Below are 14,808 nucleotides of genomic sequence, written 5' to 3' on the forward strand. Positions count from 1 at the left end.
TCTACAACCTTCTTTCTGAAGGCCTCAGAGAGCTCTTTAGATCTCACCATGGTGATACCACTCACTTCAACAATCAAGAGCAAACCAAACTGTCTGAGGTTTAAATAAAAATCTAGTGTCCTTAACGATGGTCTAATCATTTCAGCTGATTGGTGCACCGGATTCTAATTTTAGACATTTAAAGTAGTAATAAATGTGGGGGTGTCCTAATTTTTTCCTCACAATAAATTTTTATTTTTGTTCAACATTTGTTTTGTTTAGTTATATAAGCTCCATCTCTCAGTACTGTTTAAATGAAGCTCAAATGTCCATATGTTTAAACGTTCAAAAAGGCAAAGGTTTTCATGGGGTGTTTTCACATGACTGTATATATATATATATATACAGGGGTTGGACAAAATAACTGAAACACCTGTCATTTTAGTGTGGGAGGTTTCATGGCTAAATTGGACCAGTCTGGTGGCCAATCTTCATTAATTGCACATTGCACCAGTAAGAGCAGAGTGTGAAGGTTCAATTAGCAGGGTAAGAGCACAGTTTTGCTCAAAATATTGCAATGCACACAACATTATGGGTGACATACCAGAGTTCAAAAGAGGACAAATTGTTGGTGCACGTCTTGCTGGCGCATCTGTGACCAAGACAGCAAGTCTTTGTGATGTATCAAGAGCCACGGTATCCAGGGTAATGTCAGCATACCACCAAGAAGGACAAACCACATCCAACAGGATTAACTGTGGACGCAAGAGGAAGCTGTCTGAAAGGGATGTTCGGGTGCTAACCCGGATTGTATCCAAAAAACATAAAACCACGGCTGCCCAAATCACGGCAGAATTAAATGTGCACCTCAACTCTCCTGTTTCCACCAGAACTGTCCGTCGGGAGCTCCACAGGGTCAATATACACGGCCGGGCTGCTATAGCCAAACCTTTGGTCACTCGTGCCAATGCCAAACGTCGGTTTCAATGGTGCAAGGAGCGCAAATCTTGGGCTGTGGACAATGTGAAACATGTATTGTTCTCTGATGAGTCCACCTTTACTGTTTTCCCCACATCCGGGAGAGTTACGGTGTGGAGAAGCCCCAAAGAAGCGTACCACCCAGACTGTTGCATGCCCAGAGTGAAGCATGGGGGTGGATCAGTGATGGTTTGGGCTGCCATATCATGGCATTCCCTTGGCCCGATACTTGTGCTAGATGGGCGCGTCACTGCCAAGGACTACCGAACCATTCTGGAGGACCATGTGCATCCAATGGCGGTGCCGTGTATCAGGATGACAATGCACCAATACACACAGCAAGACTGGTGAAAGATTGGTTTGATGAACATGAAAGTGAAGTTGAACATCTCCCATGGCCTGCACAGTCACCAGATCTAAATATTATTGAGCCACTTTGGGGTGTTTTGGAGAAGCGAGTCAGGAAACGTTTTCCTCCACCAGCATCACGTAGTGACCTGGCCACTATCCTGCAAGAAGAATGGCTTAAAATCCCTCTGACCACTGTGCAGGACTTGTATATGTCATTTCCAAGACGAATTGACGCTGTATTGGCCGCCAAAGGAGGTCCTACACCATACTAATAAATTATTGTGGTCTAAAACCAGGTGTTTCAGTTATTTTGTCCAACCCCTGTATATATATACTGTATATACAGTCATGTGAAAACACCCCATGAAAACCTTTATATTATATAACAAAATTAATCGAGATTAATCGCCTGCAAAAATAACTAAGCAAAATTTGAACAGTTATGCACATTTTTATTGCAAGAACATGTTTACCAACAAAACAATTAATACAATTATGCTAAAATGATTAAATCAAAAAAAAATTTAGAAAGCCAGCCAATGCTTATAGAGTTGTTAACAGCTACTCATCTTTCAGCCAGTTATTTACAATGACAAGTCTGTTCACATTATCTGGCAAAAGTGAGGATCTTTTTCTGGTCGTAATCCTGCCACTGGAAACAGGCGCTCAGGGTACTACAATGAACTATTTCTTGATGCAACACGTATAACGTCATGTAGACCCACATTTAACATCTGGTGTTAAATGGATTGCAATGGACTGTAGACACTTTAACATAGTTAAAGTATGGACTTTCCATCCAAATGAGGTTGGCTGAGCTCATTTTGCCTGTAACACATATCCGTAGCAGCAGCAGCTAGAGCAGAGGTGGGCAATTTTTCCAAGGGGCCACATAAGAAACAGTTACTGTTGTGGAGGGCCGGACCAATAGGGTAAACTTTATTCTGCTCAATGATAATAAGATTTATTTTTATTGCCGAAATTTTCTGATAAGCTGTTACTGTTAGAGTTAAGAGTAGATGTTACAGTCAGAAAACTGCTTCAGTCCTGGATGTGTAAAACTTCATAAAAAGTTCATGTTGGTTAGCAGTTTAGTTAGCAAAGCTTCATATATGATGCTCTGCATCGTTCAAGTTCTTGTATTTCTCTGTTTAGTACCGTAACAGCGATATAAACTCTAGATTTAAATTGTGATTCTTAAACAGCTTTACACCTGACTTTTGAAGTTCATGTCTTGTTCATGTCTAAACTCTATCGTCTCTGTCAGTCACGCTCAGTTCTGTTTGCCGACACATCATGGTGAAGCTAGATACACTCGTCTCGCACACACGTAAATCGAAACTTGTGGAAATGTAAAGAAATAGCGCTCCCGCCAAAATAAAAACAATCCTGTTATATGACATGTGTGATGTACATTTATTTACGTCTGATTTTTAATTGCCACTGACATCCCATTGGGGATGTGGCTGCCCTGCCATCTCCCTGTGAGAGTACATGTTTGCAGCGGTGGAAGTAATCATCAGAACCTGCATCTCCGGTACACAGTGAGAAATCTACCTCAGTTAAAATGGCTCTTATTAATGCCTGATCGATCTCAAATAAGACTTTTATTCTGAATGATTTTATAAAGTCACGTGACCAAGAAGTTTCAGTCGGGTTTTAGGGCTCATCACAGTACAGAGTCAGCTCTACTTAAACTGACTAATGATTTATTACTTTCTCTTGATTCTAGTCATTGTGTCATTCTAGTTATGCTGGATTTAACTGCAGCATTTGACACTATTGATCATAATATTATTTTAAAGTGGCTTTACTCCATCACTGGGATTCAGGGGAAAGCTCTAGGCTGGTTTTCCTCCTACCTGAAAGATCGCTCATTTGCAGTTCAATTAGGTAAATGGACTTCCACTGCAGCTCCCATTAACTATGGTTTACCTCAAGGCTCTGTTCTGGGTCCTGCCTTATTTTCACTATATCTGACCCCCCTGGGTAAAATCTTTTAGAAATTTGGAATTTCTTATCTTTGTTATGCAGATGACTCTCAGCTGTACTTTCCACTTGAACCTGGGGACAACCATTCCTTGAGTAGGCTCTCTGAATGTATGAAGGAGGTTAGACACTGGTTAACTAGTAACTTCCTTTAGCTCAATGAGAGCAAGTCTGAGGTAGTCATCTTTTGTTCTTCAAGTTCCCAAATTATTGGCGATTATTTTAAATTTCTCTTCCCCAGTTTGTCCTGCTGTGCTAAAAATCTAGGGGTTATTTTCGATCCAGCTCTCTAATTTGACAGACAAATAAATTTCTTTGTAAAAAGTAGCTTTTACCAATTAAGACGCAAATTGAAATCTGTTTAATCATTTTAAGATGCCTTTATTACGTCATTCATGCCTTTATTACGTCACACCTTGATTATTGTAATTTATATTACATGGATGTTTGTCAGTCTTCTTTGACCCGGTTGCAGCTTGTCCAAAATGCCTCTGCTAGATTGCTTACTGGTACGAAAAAACGTGAACACATTACACCTGTCATGGCCTCCCTACATTGGCTCCCCATCAAATATAGGGTCCAATTTAAAATTTTACTCTTTGTATTTAAGGCACTCCACGGTATGGCCCCATTGTACATCAGTGACATGTTATGTCCCTATATGGCACACAGGACACTCCAATCTTCAAACAAATCTTTACTAAATGTACCTCAGTCTCACTTAAAACACAAGGGTGACCGTGCTGTCTCAGTCACTGCTCCCAGACTGTGGAATTCATTACCTCCTTGTATTAAATCCCAGACTTTAATTGATGCTTTTAAAACTTGTCTTAACTTGTCTTAAAACTTAAAACTTTGTATATCCCATATTTATTAATCTAACAATGTATATTTATTATACTATATATGTATTTTTTTTTTATTGTTGTATTCTGCTGTACAGTACTTTGGATAGCTTCGGCTTGCTCTATAAATGTGCTCTATAAATAAATTGAATTGAATTATTCTCAGCATACCCTGAAAAATCTACTCCAGTCAATGTATGCAGCATGTGATGACATAAGAGTGGATTTTTCTCAAGCCTGGATTCGGCATGCAAAATTTTTTTTTCCCCGTTGTCTAGCTAGGAAGAATATTGCCTGTGATGTAGATTAAGTCATGTGTCCTGACCCAGCCCATTGATGTTGCATATGGTATATGCAAATACTAATAAATATACATATCTCTCTGTGTGTTTGTGCAAGCATGCTCTTGGTAGGGATGTGAATACTTTTGCTTAGACTGGTGATTGTGCATGCTTGTAACTGTGTGTATGTGTGCAAGGATGCAGTTGATGGAGGTGCACATGCTTTTGCTCAGGCAATGTGTGGGTTCAATCATGCACATGGTGGGGGTCTGAATACTTTTGTCCTGGCATCCTTCCCCTTATTGTGGAATGTTTCAGTTTTGCCCCTCCCAAAAATGTTTACAGACATTAAATTTAAAATTTGTTTACAAAATACAATTAAGTTGGTCAATATTAAGCAGCTTCTTTTTACTGCTGTCAGCTGAATACGTATTAAAAATTATGAACCATTAACAGGTTCTTGTTTTCATTTAATAAAATATACCAAATTTGTATTTAGGAAAATACTAATTCATTAGGCACCAAAAATAATGTCATGGTCAGAGTTACCCAGATCACATTATTCTCCATTCTAATAATTTATGTGAACATCAACTAAAGCTTTTGACCCATTTTTGTTAGATTGTATGCATTGCACTGCTACCACATGAATTGCAAACTGCATGAATGTGCACATGTATTTGTGTTAAAACATTTTATTAATTACTAAAAGTTAATGATTGTAATAAATAACTAAAATGAGGTAGAACAAGAATAAACCAATATATAAACTAAGACTTGAGCATTGTTGCTATAGGTAATACAATGCTGATAAGAGTAACATTGACATCAACAATACCTATAATAGCAAAATAATTTTACATCCAATAAATATGTATACAACTTATTTTGGCTAATAGTTTGGCTAACAATTTTGCTTTGCTTCACAGGTAAAAAAGGACCTAAAGGAGTCACTGGCCAAAATGGTTTGCCTGGTCTACTAGGTAAAACTGGCGAGAAAGGGAACAGAGGGAAAACAGGTTTGCCAGGTAAGAGTGGGTTCAAAAATCTAAGAAATACTATTTCCATGTATTCTCTGCGTATGGCAAATAATTTGATGCTTAAAATAACAGCAATAACAACACAACCCACCCAGCTGCTTGTTTTATTAACTTTATATTCCGAAATATTTTGCATTCAGTTTGTTAATAGTCTAACTGATTTGTTGGTAAGGATTGTAAAAGTGGTATAAGAACTATCCATAAGATAACATAAACCTACAACCCCAAATCAGAAAAAGTTGGGACGGCATGGAAAAAGCAAAAAAAAACAAAAACACAGAGTTTATTTTTTTTACTTTGACTTTTATTTGATTGCAGACAGGATGAACCTGAGATACTTTTGTTTTATCTGCTCAACTTCATTTCATTTATTAATAAACATCCATTCTTGCATTTCAGGTCTGCAACACATTTCAAAAAAAGTTGGGACGGTAAAGCATTTACCACTTTGTAATGTTGCTATTCCTTTTCACCACACTTAAAATACATTTTGGCACAGATGATACCAAGCGATTTAGTGTTTTAGGTTTTATTTTGTCTCATTCTTCCTGCAAACACGTCTTAAGATGTGCAACAGTACAGGGTCGTCATTGTCGCATTTTTCGTTTCAAAATTCTCCACACATTCTCTATTGGGGACAGGTCAGGACTGCAGGCAGGCCAGTCCAGTACCCGTATCCTCTTTTTCTGCAGCCATGCCTTTGTAATGTGTGCAGCATGTGGTTTTGCATTGTTTTATTGAAAAATGCATGGACGTCCAAGGAAAAGATGACGTCTTGAAGGCAGCTCAAAATACTTTTCTGTATCAATGCTGCCATCACAGAAGTGTAAATGACTTTTGCCAAGGGCACTGACACGACCCCATACCATGACAGACCCTGGCTTTTGGACTTGTTGCTGATAACAGTCTGGATGGTCCTTTTCGTCTTTGGTCTGGAGCACACGGCATCCATTTTTTTCCAAAAAAGACCTGGAATGCTGATTCATCTGACCACAATACACGTTTCGACGGTTTAATGGTCCATTCTAGATGCCTCTGAGCCCCGAGAAGTCGACGCCGCTTCTGGACATGGTTAACATAAGGCTTCTTTTTTGCATAGTAAAGTTTTAAGTGGCATTTGTGCATGTAACTCCGTATTGTAGTGCTTGACAAAGGTTTGCCAAAGTACTCCCTTGTCCATCTGGTTATATCAGCTATTGTTGAGTAGTGGTTCTTGATGCAGTGCCATCTGAGGGATCGAAGATCATGGGCGTTCAACTTCAGCTTGCGCCTTTGGTCTTTACGTACTGAAATTCCTTCCGATTCCTTGAATGGTTTAATGATTAGGGCTGTCGCGGTGACAGAATTTCCCCTTGCGGTATTCAGCCTATCTCAATATCGCGGTATGCGGTTATATCGCACATTTTTTTGTTGTTTTTGAAAATTACTTAATTGATCTGGATTTTAGAGCTATATAAACAAGCTTTATTGTTAGGCTATGATTCGATATATTATTGCTTTATAATGACAAAGATGAGACGGCTTTAAGACCAATGAAATGCGTGTTTAGGCTATTGTTAAATACAGAACAGAGCAGGGATGCGCGTCTTTTCTCTATTAAAAAAAGGTTTAAATAAGCTTCTAGCCTAGGTTAGATATACACTGTGAAACAAAAAAAAAGTGTTTAGGCTAAATATTTTAAATGCACATCTAATCAAAATATGGTAAAAAAATAGAATAAAGAATAAAGTCTGTAAGAGTTTAAACCTGCGTTATCATGCGCGCTAGACGAACCAACATGTTCACCTGATGTGTTTTAGAGAGGATCTGAGTGGGGTAGTGATGTTCCCCTCGGCACTAAAACTCTCTCTGATGGTGCTCGTTGCATTAATACACTGTAGATGTACTGAACCTGCATGCGACTTTAGAGATCAGAGAAAGTCTAGCCTGGTTATCGCGCCACTATTAACCATCTATTTAGTAGGTATAATTAACATAACAATATATACTACGTTTCAAGTTATTATTCGTTTCAATAAATTTTTATTCAACGAAAAAATGCATTTAAATCATTCCAGCAAGCCAGCAAGAGAGAATCTGCAGGCTGCAATGCCATATTAACCGTCATTAAGTGTTTTAGTTCGCCAAGGCTGTTTAAATATAGTCTAAATGACAAGTATTTATTGAGTGTGAACTCAATTTAATCATTAATAAACTTGCCTATAATTCCTGTTGCGATTGTTTACATTTTAAAACACAAAGCCTGACACTCAGCAGCAACGCATGAGAACAGGTTGCGGGAAAATGTCGCTCCTAGCTCATTTTCATTATGAATTTATTTAACATTTATTACGCACGAATGTAAGCGTATAAAACAAGATGGACCTGCAACAATAAAAAAAAGGAGAAGAAAGAAAGAAAAAACGTGAATATCGCGGTGTTGCGGTTGTCCAGCATGCCCTGCGGTTGGCTGGTCTATACCGCGATATTTCAAAATTGCGGTTAGCGCGACAGCCCTATTAATGATATTATGCACTACAGATGCACTGCAAATCCCTTTCAATCTTTCTTTGAGGTACATTGTTTTTAAACATTTCAATCATTTCCTTACACATTTGTTGACAAACTGAAGATCCTCTGGTCATCTTTGCTCATCAAAGACTTAGCCTTTCCTGGATGCTGCTTTTGTACCAAACCATGATTACAATCACCTGTTGACATCACTTGTTTGGAATCATCAACTTTTTTTGGAATGTGTTGCAGGCCTGAAATGCAGGAATGTAGGTATATTAACAAATGAATTGAAGTTGAGAATTGGGTTCAAACTGTTTGCAATCAAATAAAAGTCAATGTAAGGAACACTGCATTTTTATTTTACTTGCATTTTCCATACTGTCCCAACTTTTTCTGATTTGGTGTTGTATGTTGGCTTAAAGAGTGATGACATGCACAGTGTGCCAGATGTTCATCATTTCTTAATTGAACTGGGGTGTGTTTCCCAAAACGTTTGTAACGCTTTGTAACCTCGTACTTACGAACATTTTTAAATTTACGAGTGTTTCCCAAAATTCTTCATAACTAACATAGTACTTAAAATCATTCGTAAATTACGAGTAGTCTAACCCAGTGGTTCTCAAACTGTGGGTTAGACTATGAAACAAAATATTAAACAAAATGTGTAAATTACTAATAAAATCTGTTTCAAAGTTCTTATAATTCTGTTTTAATAAAATCAGTTTAATTAAAACGAATGTGTTTTTAAAAATATTCGGGGTTACGCAGACACCGTACTTCATTACGTCTATACTTCAAGTTTCCAACTCAAAATTTCCGAAACGCTTTTGTCAGAGCCAGATCTGCATTTGAATCTCACTGATCTCATTCCTGACATCACAAGGCTGCTCCGCTAAACAGGCGCACTCACTGAAATGGTCAGTGGTAACTCCATATATACTAGTGATGAGTCGTTTGTGAACGATCCGATTCTATTGAACGGATCTTTGAAATGAACGAAAGGAACCGAGTCTTTTATTTCTGCACAGTTCTTATCGACTGTAATCCACCCATTCAGCTTCGCATCAGTAGAGGGAATTAATCATAACTCGTAATAAGAGCTGCACTTTCAGTATCACGGAGAGCGAGCGAGACACATACACACACATTCACATACACTAACACCATACACATAAACACACTCGCGCGCACACACACACACACACACACACACACAGAGCTAGAGCTAGTAGTATAATGACAAATAATTGAGAAATAAACTATAAACTTGTTTAATTGTGTTAAATCTGGTTATTTCATTGTGTTTATGTTTTAAAGCAGAAACAGTCACATCTCTGCACAAAAGAGGATTTTTCTGAAACTCTCTTCCCTGTGTTTTTTTTTTCCTTTTGAAATAAATCTTTTTTCCTCATTTAAGTGTTGTTTGAATCAGGAATACATTTAAGGCAAGGTAGCAAAATTTGATATTAATATCGGGGGTGTCTTATAGTTTACCCAGTAGCGCCTCCCGAAGAACAAAGAGCCATTTTTTTTAACGGCTCTTTAAAAGGAACCGAGCCAAAAGATCTGACTCCCTTCAAGAAGCCATTATTCCCATCACTAATATATATACACACACACCTAATTAATTTGTGCCATATGTGGTTCTGTGATGAGAAACATTGGTGGTACTTGGAACTTTTGGTTTGAAAATGGGTGGTACTTGGTCTAAAAAAAAAACAGCAAAAAAAAAACAGCAAACAGCAGCAATAAATGAGCGATCGTCTCTGACTTTACATCTACAAGGTGGACCAACTAGGTAGGAGTGTCTAATAGAGTGGACAGTGAGTGGACACGGTGTTTAAAAACTGATGAAGGTCTAGAAGATGACCAACTCAAAAGTTGGTCATCTTCTAGACCTTCATCAGTGGTCACAGGATGCTGCCCATGGGGCGCTGTTGGCTGGATATATTTAAAAACTCCATCAGCATATATAAAATCATTTTATTCACGTACATGAGATCATTTGTTAATGAACATATCTAAACGAAATAAAATAAATGCTTGTTCAGAGGGCAGTATAACTATCAAAGAAATAGATGGCACTGGTTAGCTATAATTCTGCCGTTGAAAGCTGCTGGCCATGAAGTCCTGTTGATCAGGTAAAGCCATTTGACTGGACTGTGTAGAGGAAGGCCCAGGAGATGACTCAGGACTGCTGCAGAGTGAAGGTTGCACAGGGGATGTAGGCTGAGGTTGGGTAGATGGGTAGATGGGAACTTTAAACATACAACTACTCCCCTAGATATCCCTTCAGTGGCTGTTAGGCCTAGAATTCTCAGTGTTGCTTCTTCTTCCACAGTAAGGCCTGTTGCAGATAACTGACATACACCTGTCTAATCTCTCTCTTTCTTAAATTGTGCCCCCGTTTGTGCTGTAGACTTGCCATGCTTTGATGCATGAAAGGTTAATTGTGCGCCTCTCTATAGGCTTGACATGCAACAGATAGCGATTGCAAATGTAATGTTTTATACCACTAATTTAAAGATCTGTTGGTTATTCGTTTTTAAAAAATGTTTTCTCAATGAATTATTTGCTTTTTGTAATATAATAATGAGAAATTGTATGATAATCATTGATTCAGTTTTCGACTGCCGGTGCCTTAAGAGGCGGAGCCAACAAAGAACTACTTACACCTCGTTTGCAGTTTAGGAGACTTACGAGGGCTCTTGGGAAACACTCGCAAAATTGGCGTTCTTAAAGTTAGGTTGTTCATAAAGCTGTTCGTAAATTGCTAAGATCAATCGTTATTGGGAAACGCACCCCTGTTCTTTTACTTTTTTATTAAGCAGAAGCATGAGGTACTTTTTCTTTACCCAGTTGTAAAGAAATGCCCTTTGCTTAAATGACACAAATATCTGACAATATTATTTCAACTTATTAGAAAATGGCACAGAAGCTTTTAGAAATCAATAAAAAGCGAGCACAATACTGTAAATGACAATTTAGAACACAAATGACCAAAACCATATTAATCTATGCAACACATTGCAAAAGATAAAAGAACAAGAACAACCTCATCAATCAGCTCTTTAAATCATCATCCCGCCTGTGCAGTCATAACAGGAGTTCAACTATTCACAAAAAATCCTGGGCAGTGTATCCCTCCACAGGTAAGCTTCAGACAAGCCGAGGAGCAACCTAAGTGTGTGTGTGCATGGAACAGCCGTGCTGGCCAGGCACCACTCCCCCACTAACACATGCACACTCCCAAGATTTATTACAATCAGATACGTGGCATTTGCCTGGACTGTAGCAACCGCTCAAGTATGCAAAAATACGTTATTTAAGCCTGACCATAAAAATATGCAAAAAAAACAAGTTATATAAGTGGGTCAGGATGAGGTGACTGGCAATACAATTATATTCCAATACATGTGTATAAACAATTCTGGAAAAAAAGACCTCTGCAAAATGATCGGTTTATCAGGGTTTTTTTTTTCTGTTTATAGGTATGTTTGAGTAAACTTTACAATGTTATTTAGCTACTGCTAATCTTCCTCATGAATCCCAAACAGAAATATTGTCATTTAAAACATTTATTTAAAGATAATAACTAATAACTGCTCAAAGTAAAAGTTATTTTGTTTTGTGTTTTAAGTTCTTGAAAAAGGCACAGAAACATTAATTATTAAAGAATACAAGACTATGTAAATGATGTTAAAAAGCAGTTAAACTGACTGAAAATGGTGTTATTATAGGTAATGAGGTGCGGTAAGCACGCAACCGCTTGCTTTAAAACACGAGTTTCTTCTATGTGTTTATTCATGTTGGGAAACTTGTAAAAAGATGGGCACAGCTTTACTGACTTCTAGAAACTTTGAATTTGTGTTTGCAGTGTTTGAAAAGACAGTCATGTCCTGAGTTTTAGGTTCAATTCATTTAGGATAGAAAAAAATGTCAGCGATATACAGGTCCTTCTCAAAAAATTAGCATATTGTGATAAAGTTCATTATTTTCCATAATGTAATGATAAAAATTAAACTTTCATATATTTTAGATTCATTGCACACCAACTGAAATATTTCAGGTCTTTTATTGTTTTAATACTGATGATTTTGGCATACAGCTCATGAAAACCCAAAATTCCTATCTCAAAAAATTAGCATATTTCATCCGACCAATAAAAGAAAAGTGTTTTTAATACAAAAAAAGTCAACCTTCAAATAATTATGTTCAGTTATGCACTCAATACTTGGTCGGGAATCCTTTTGCAGAAATGACTGCTTCAATGCGGCGTGGCATGGAGGCAATCAGCCTGTGGCACTGCTGAGGTGTTATGGAGGCCCAGGATGCTTCGATAGCGGCCTTAAGCTCATCCAGAGTGTTGGGTCTTGTGTCTCTCAACTTTCTCTTCACAATATCCCACAGATTCTCTATGGGGTTCAGGTCAGGAGAGTTGGCAGGCCAATTGAGCACAGTAATACCATGGTCAGTAAATCATTCACCAGTGGTTTTGGCACTGTGAGCAGGTGCCAGGTCGTGCTGAAAAATGAAATCTTCATCTCCATAAAGCTTTTCAGCAGATGGAAGCATGAAGTGCTCCAAAATCTCCTGATAGCTAGCTGCATTGACCCTGCCCTTGATAAAACACAGTGGACCAACACCAGCAGCTGACATGGCACCCCAGACCATCACTGACTGTGGGTACTTGACACTGGACTTCAGGCATTTTGGCATTTCCTTCTCCCCAGTCTTCCTCCAGACTCTGGCACCTTGATTTCCGAATGACATGCAAAATTTGCTTTCATCCGAAAACAGTACTTTGGACCACTGAGCAACAGTCCAGTGCTGCTTCTCTGTAGCCCAGGTCAGGCGCTTCTGCCGCTGTTTCTGGTTCAAAAGTGGCTTGACCTGGGGAATGCGGCACCTGTAGCCCATTTCCTGCACACGCCTGTGCACGGTGGCTCTGGATGTTTCTACTCCAGACTCAGTCCACTGCTTCCGCAGGTCCCCCAAGGTCTGGAATCGGCCCTTCTCCACAATCTTCCTCAGGGTCCGGTCACCTCTTCTCGTTGTGCAGCGTTTTCTGCCACACTTTTTCCTTCCCACAGACTTCCCACTGAGGTGCCTTGATACAGCACTCTGGGAACAGCCTATTCGTTCAGAAATTTCTTTCTGTGTCTTACCCTCTTGCTTGAGGGTGTCAATGATGGCCTTCTGGACAGCAGTCAGGTCGGCAGTCTTACCCATGATTGCAGTTTTGAGTAATGAACCAGGCTGGGAGTTTTTAAAAGCCTCAGGAATCTTTTGCAGGTGTTTAGAGTTAATTCGTTGATTCAGATGATTAGGTTAATAGCTCGTTTAGAGAACCTTTTCATGATATGCTAATTTTTTGAGATAGGAATTTTGGGTTTTCATGAGCTGTATGCCAAAATCATCAGTATTAAAACAATAAAAGACCTGAAATATTTCAGTTGGTGTGCAATGAATCTAAAATATATGAAAGTTTAATTTTTATCATTACATTATGGAAAATAATGAACTTTATCACAATATGCTAATTTTTTGAGAAGGACCTGTATATAAGTTAGCAGCCATTTATCATCACCAAGCAAATTCACAAGTAGTGACTGCTTCTTTAAAGAAAAGTGTGTACTTCTTCTCTTAACTCGTATATTCTGCTTATTACTTTACCCTTTGGATGGGTATAAGGGGTCCCCTGTTGGACTGCAGGGGTAAAGGGAAGATGGACCTAAACACGGTGCTCTGGCCCCTCTTACACGGCGAACACCCTGCCGGTCATTTCTCAAATCTTGCCTCGCGTTGTTGTTTCACCCACAGTAAATGCTGTGGCCATATCAATGTAGCCCTGCACAATCTTAATTCTGCCACATTGCCATAACTCCCAGATGGCGTCCTCTTTGTTGTGATCGTGTCGCTGGGGTGCACTGCCCGCCATACTGCCATCACTCTCCACCGGCTCCATGGCGGACCATAACCTAGCACAAAGGTCAGGTCAGGTCCAGCTTTTAGAAAATCAAGGCCCAGTATGCATTTGTCAACAATGGGTGCTAATCAGAACTTATGCTCAACCGTTCACCCTCCATCCTTCAACTTGAGCCACTGCCGGGCATCTGCATCATTTCACCACTAACGGACCTAAGTCAAACCCCGGCTGCAAATGCCCACCGTGAGGACTGGAGACCTTGAATGTGTTTTTTTGTTAAATTTATTTTGACTTGCTCTTTAATTATTTAAATAAAACAAAATTGATACACATCCACTTATTTGTGGAGATTTTGCCTTTTTATACTTTATACATACTTTTATGTTAAGGGATATAAAACACTCTTACCAATGCTTTTACAGGACCTCCAGGATTGATTGGAGCCCATGGTCAGAAGGGACCCAGAGGCCTACCAGGGCTTTACCTGTCAGATAGAGCCAAAGATGGGTTTCTATTTACCAGACACAGTCAGAAACAGGAGACACCACGCTGCCCTGATGGAAGCAGTCAGCTGTACTCTGGATATTCACTACTTTTCATCAATGGAAATAAGCAAGGACATGGCCAGGACCTTGGTATGACACACAAACACACACACACACACAGTGGGCAAGCACAACCAATTCCAGCCATGACCATGCGATGTACCCTGCATCGACTAGGTTGTAGACAAACAGCTTTAGACCTACACGTCATCACAACCAAATCCTTGCATGGGCAAGACACATGATTCTGTTGAGACACATGATTCTGCATCTACTGGTTGCAACATTACAGGTCAGTGGTGGTGGTGTGACAGTCTGGGGAGCATTCTCTTTGAATGCTCTAGGACCGGTAGTCAGCGTACCACATTCCTTGAATGG

The 14,808-nt window shown here is 39.1% G+C and overlaps 1 protein-coding gene across 1 annotated transcript in view; it reads left to right on the forward strand.

Moving 5' to 3' along the window:
- The window catches only part of col4a3 (collagen, type IV, alpha 3), a 221,777-nt gene that overhangs the window by 181,962 nt on the left and 25,007 nt on the right, over nucleotides 1–14,808 (forward strand). The window contains exons 39-40 of the mRNA XM_063016668.1: nucleotides 5,353–5,451; nucleotides 14,308–14,520. Coding sequence (XP_062872738.1) covers nucleotides 5,353–5,451; nucleotides 14,308–14,520 — 312 coding nt within the window. The remainder of the gene's footprint in view (nucleotides 1–5,352; nucleotides 5,452–14,307; nucleotides 14,521–14,808) is intronic.

The sequence above is a fragment of the Trichomycterus rosablanca genome, chromosome 20 (assembly GCF_030014385.1).
Source record: "Trichomycterus rosablanca isolate fTriRos1 chromosome 20, fTriRos1.hap1, whole genome shotgun sequence".
Lineage (NCBI taxonomy): Eukaryota > Metazoa > Chordata > Actinopteri > Siluriformes > Trichomycteridae > Trichomycterus > Trichomycterus rosablanca.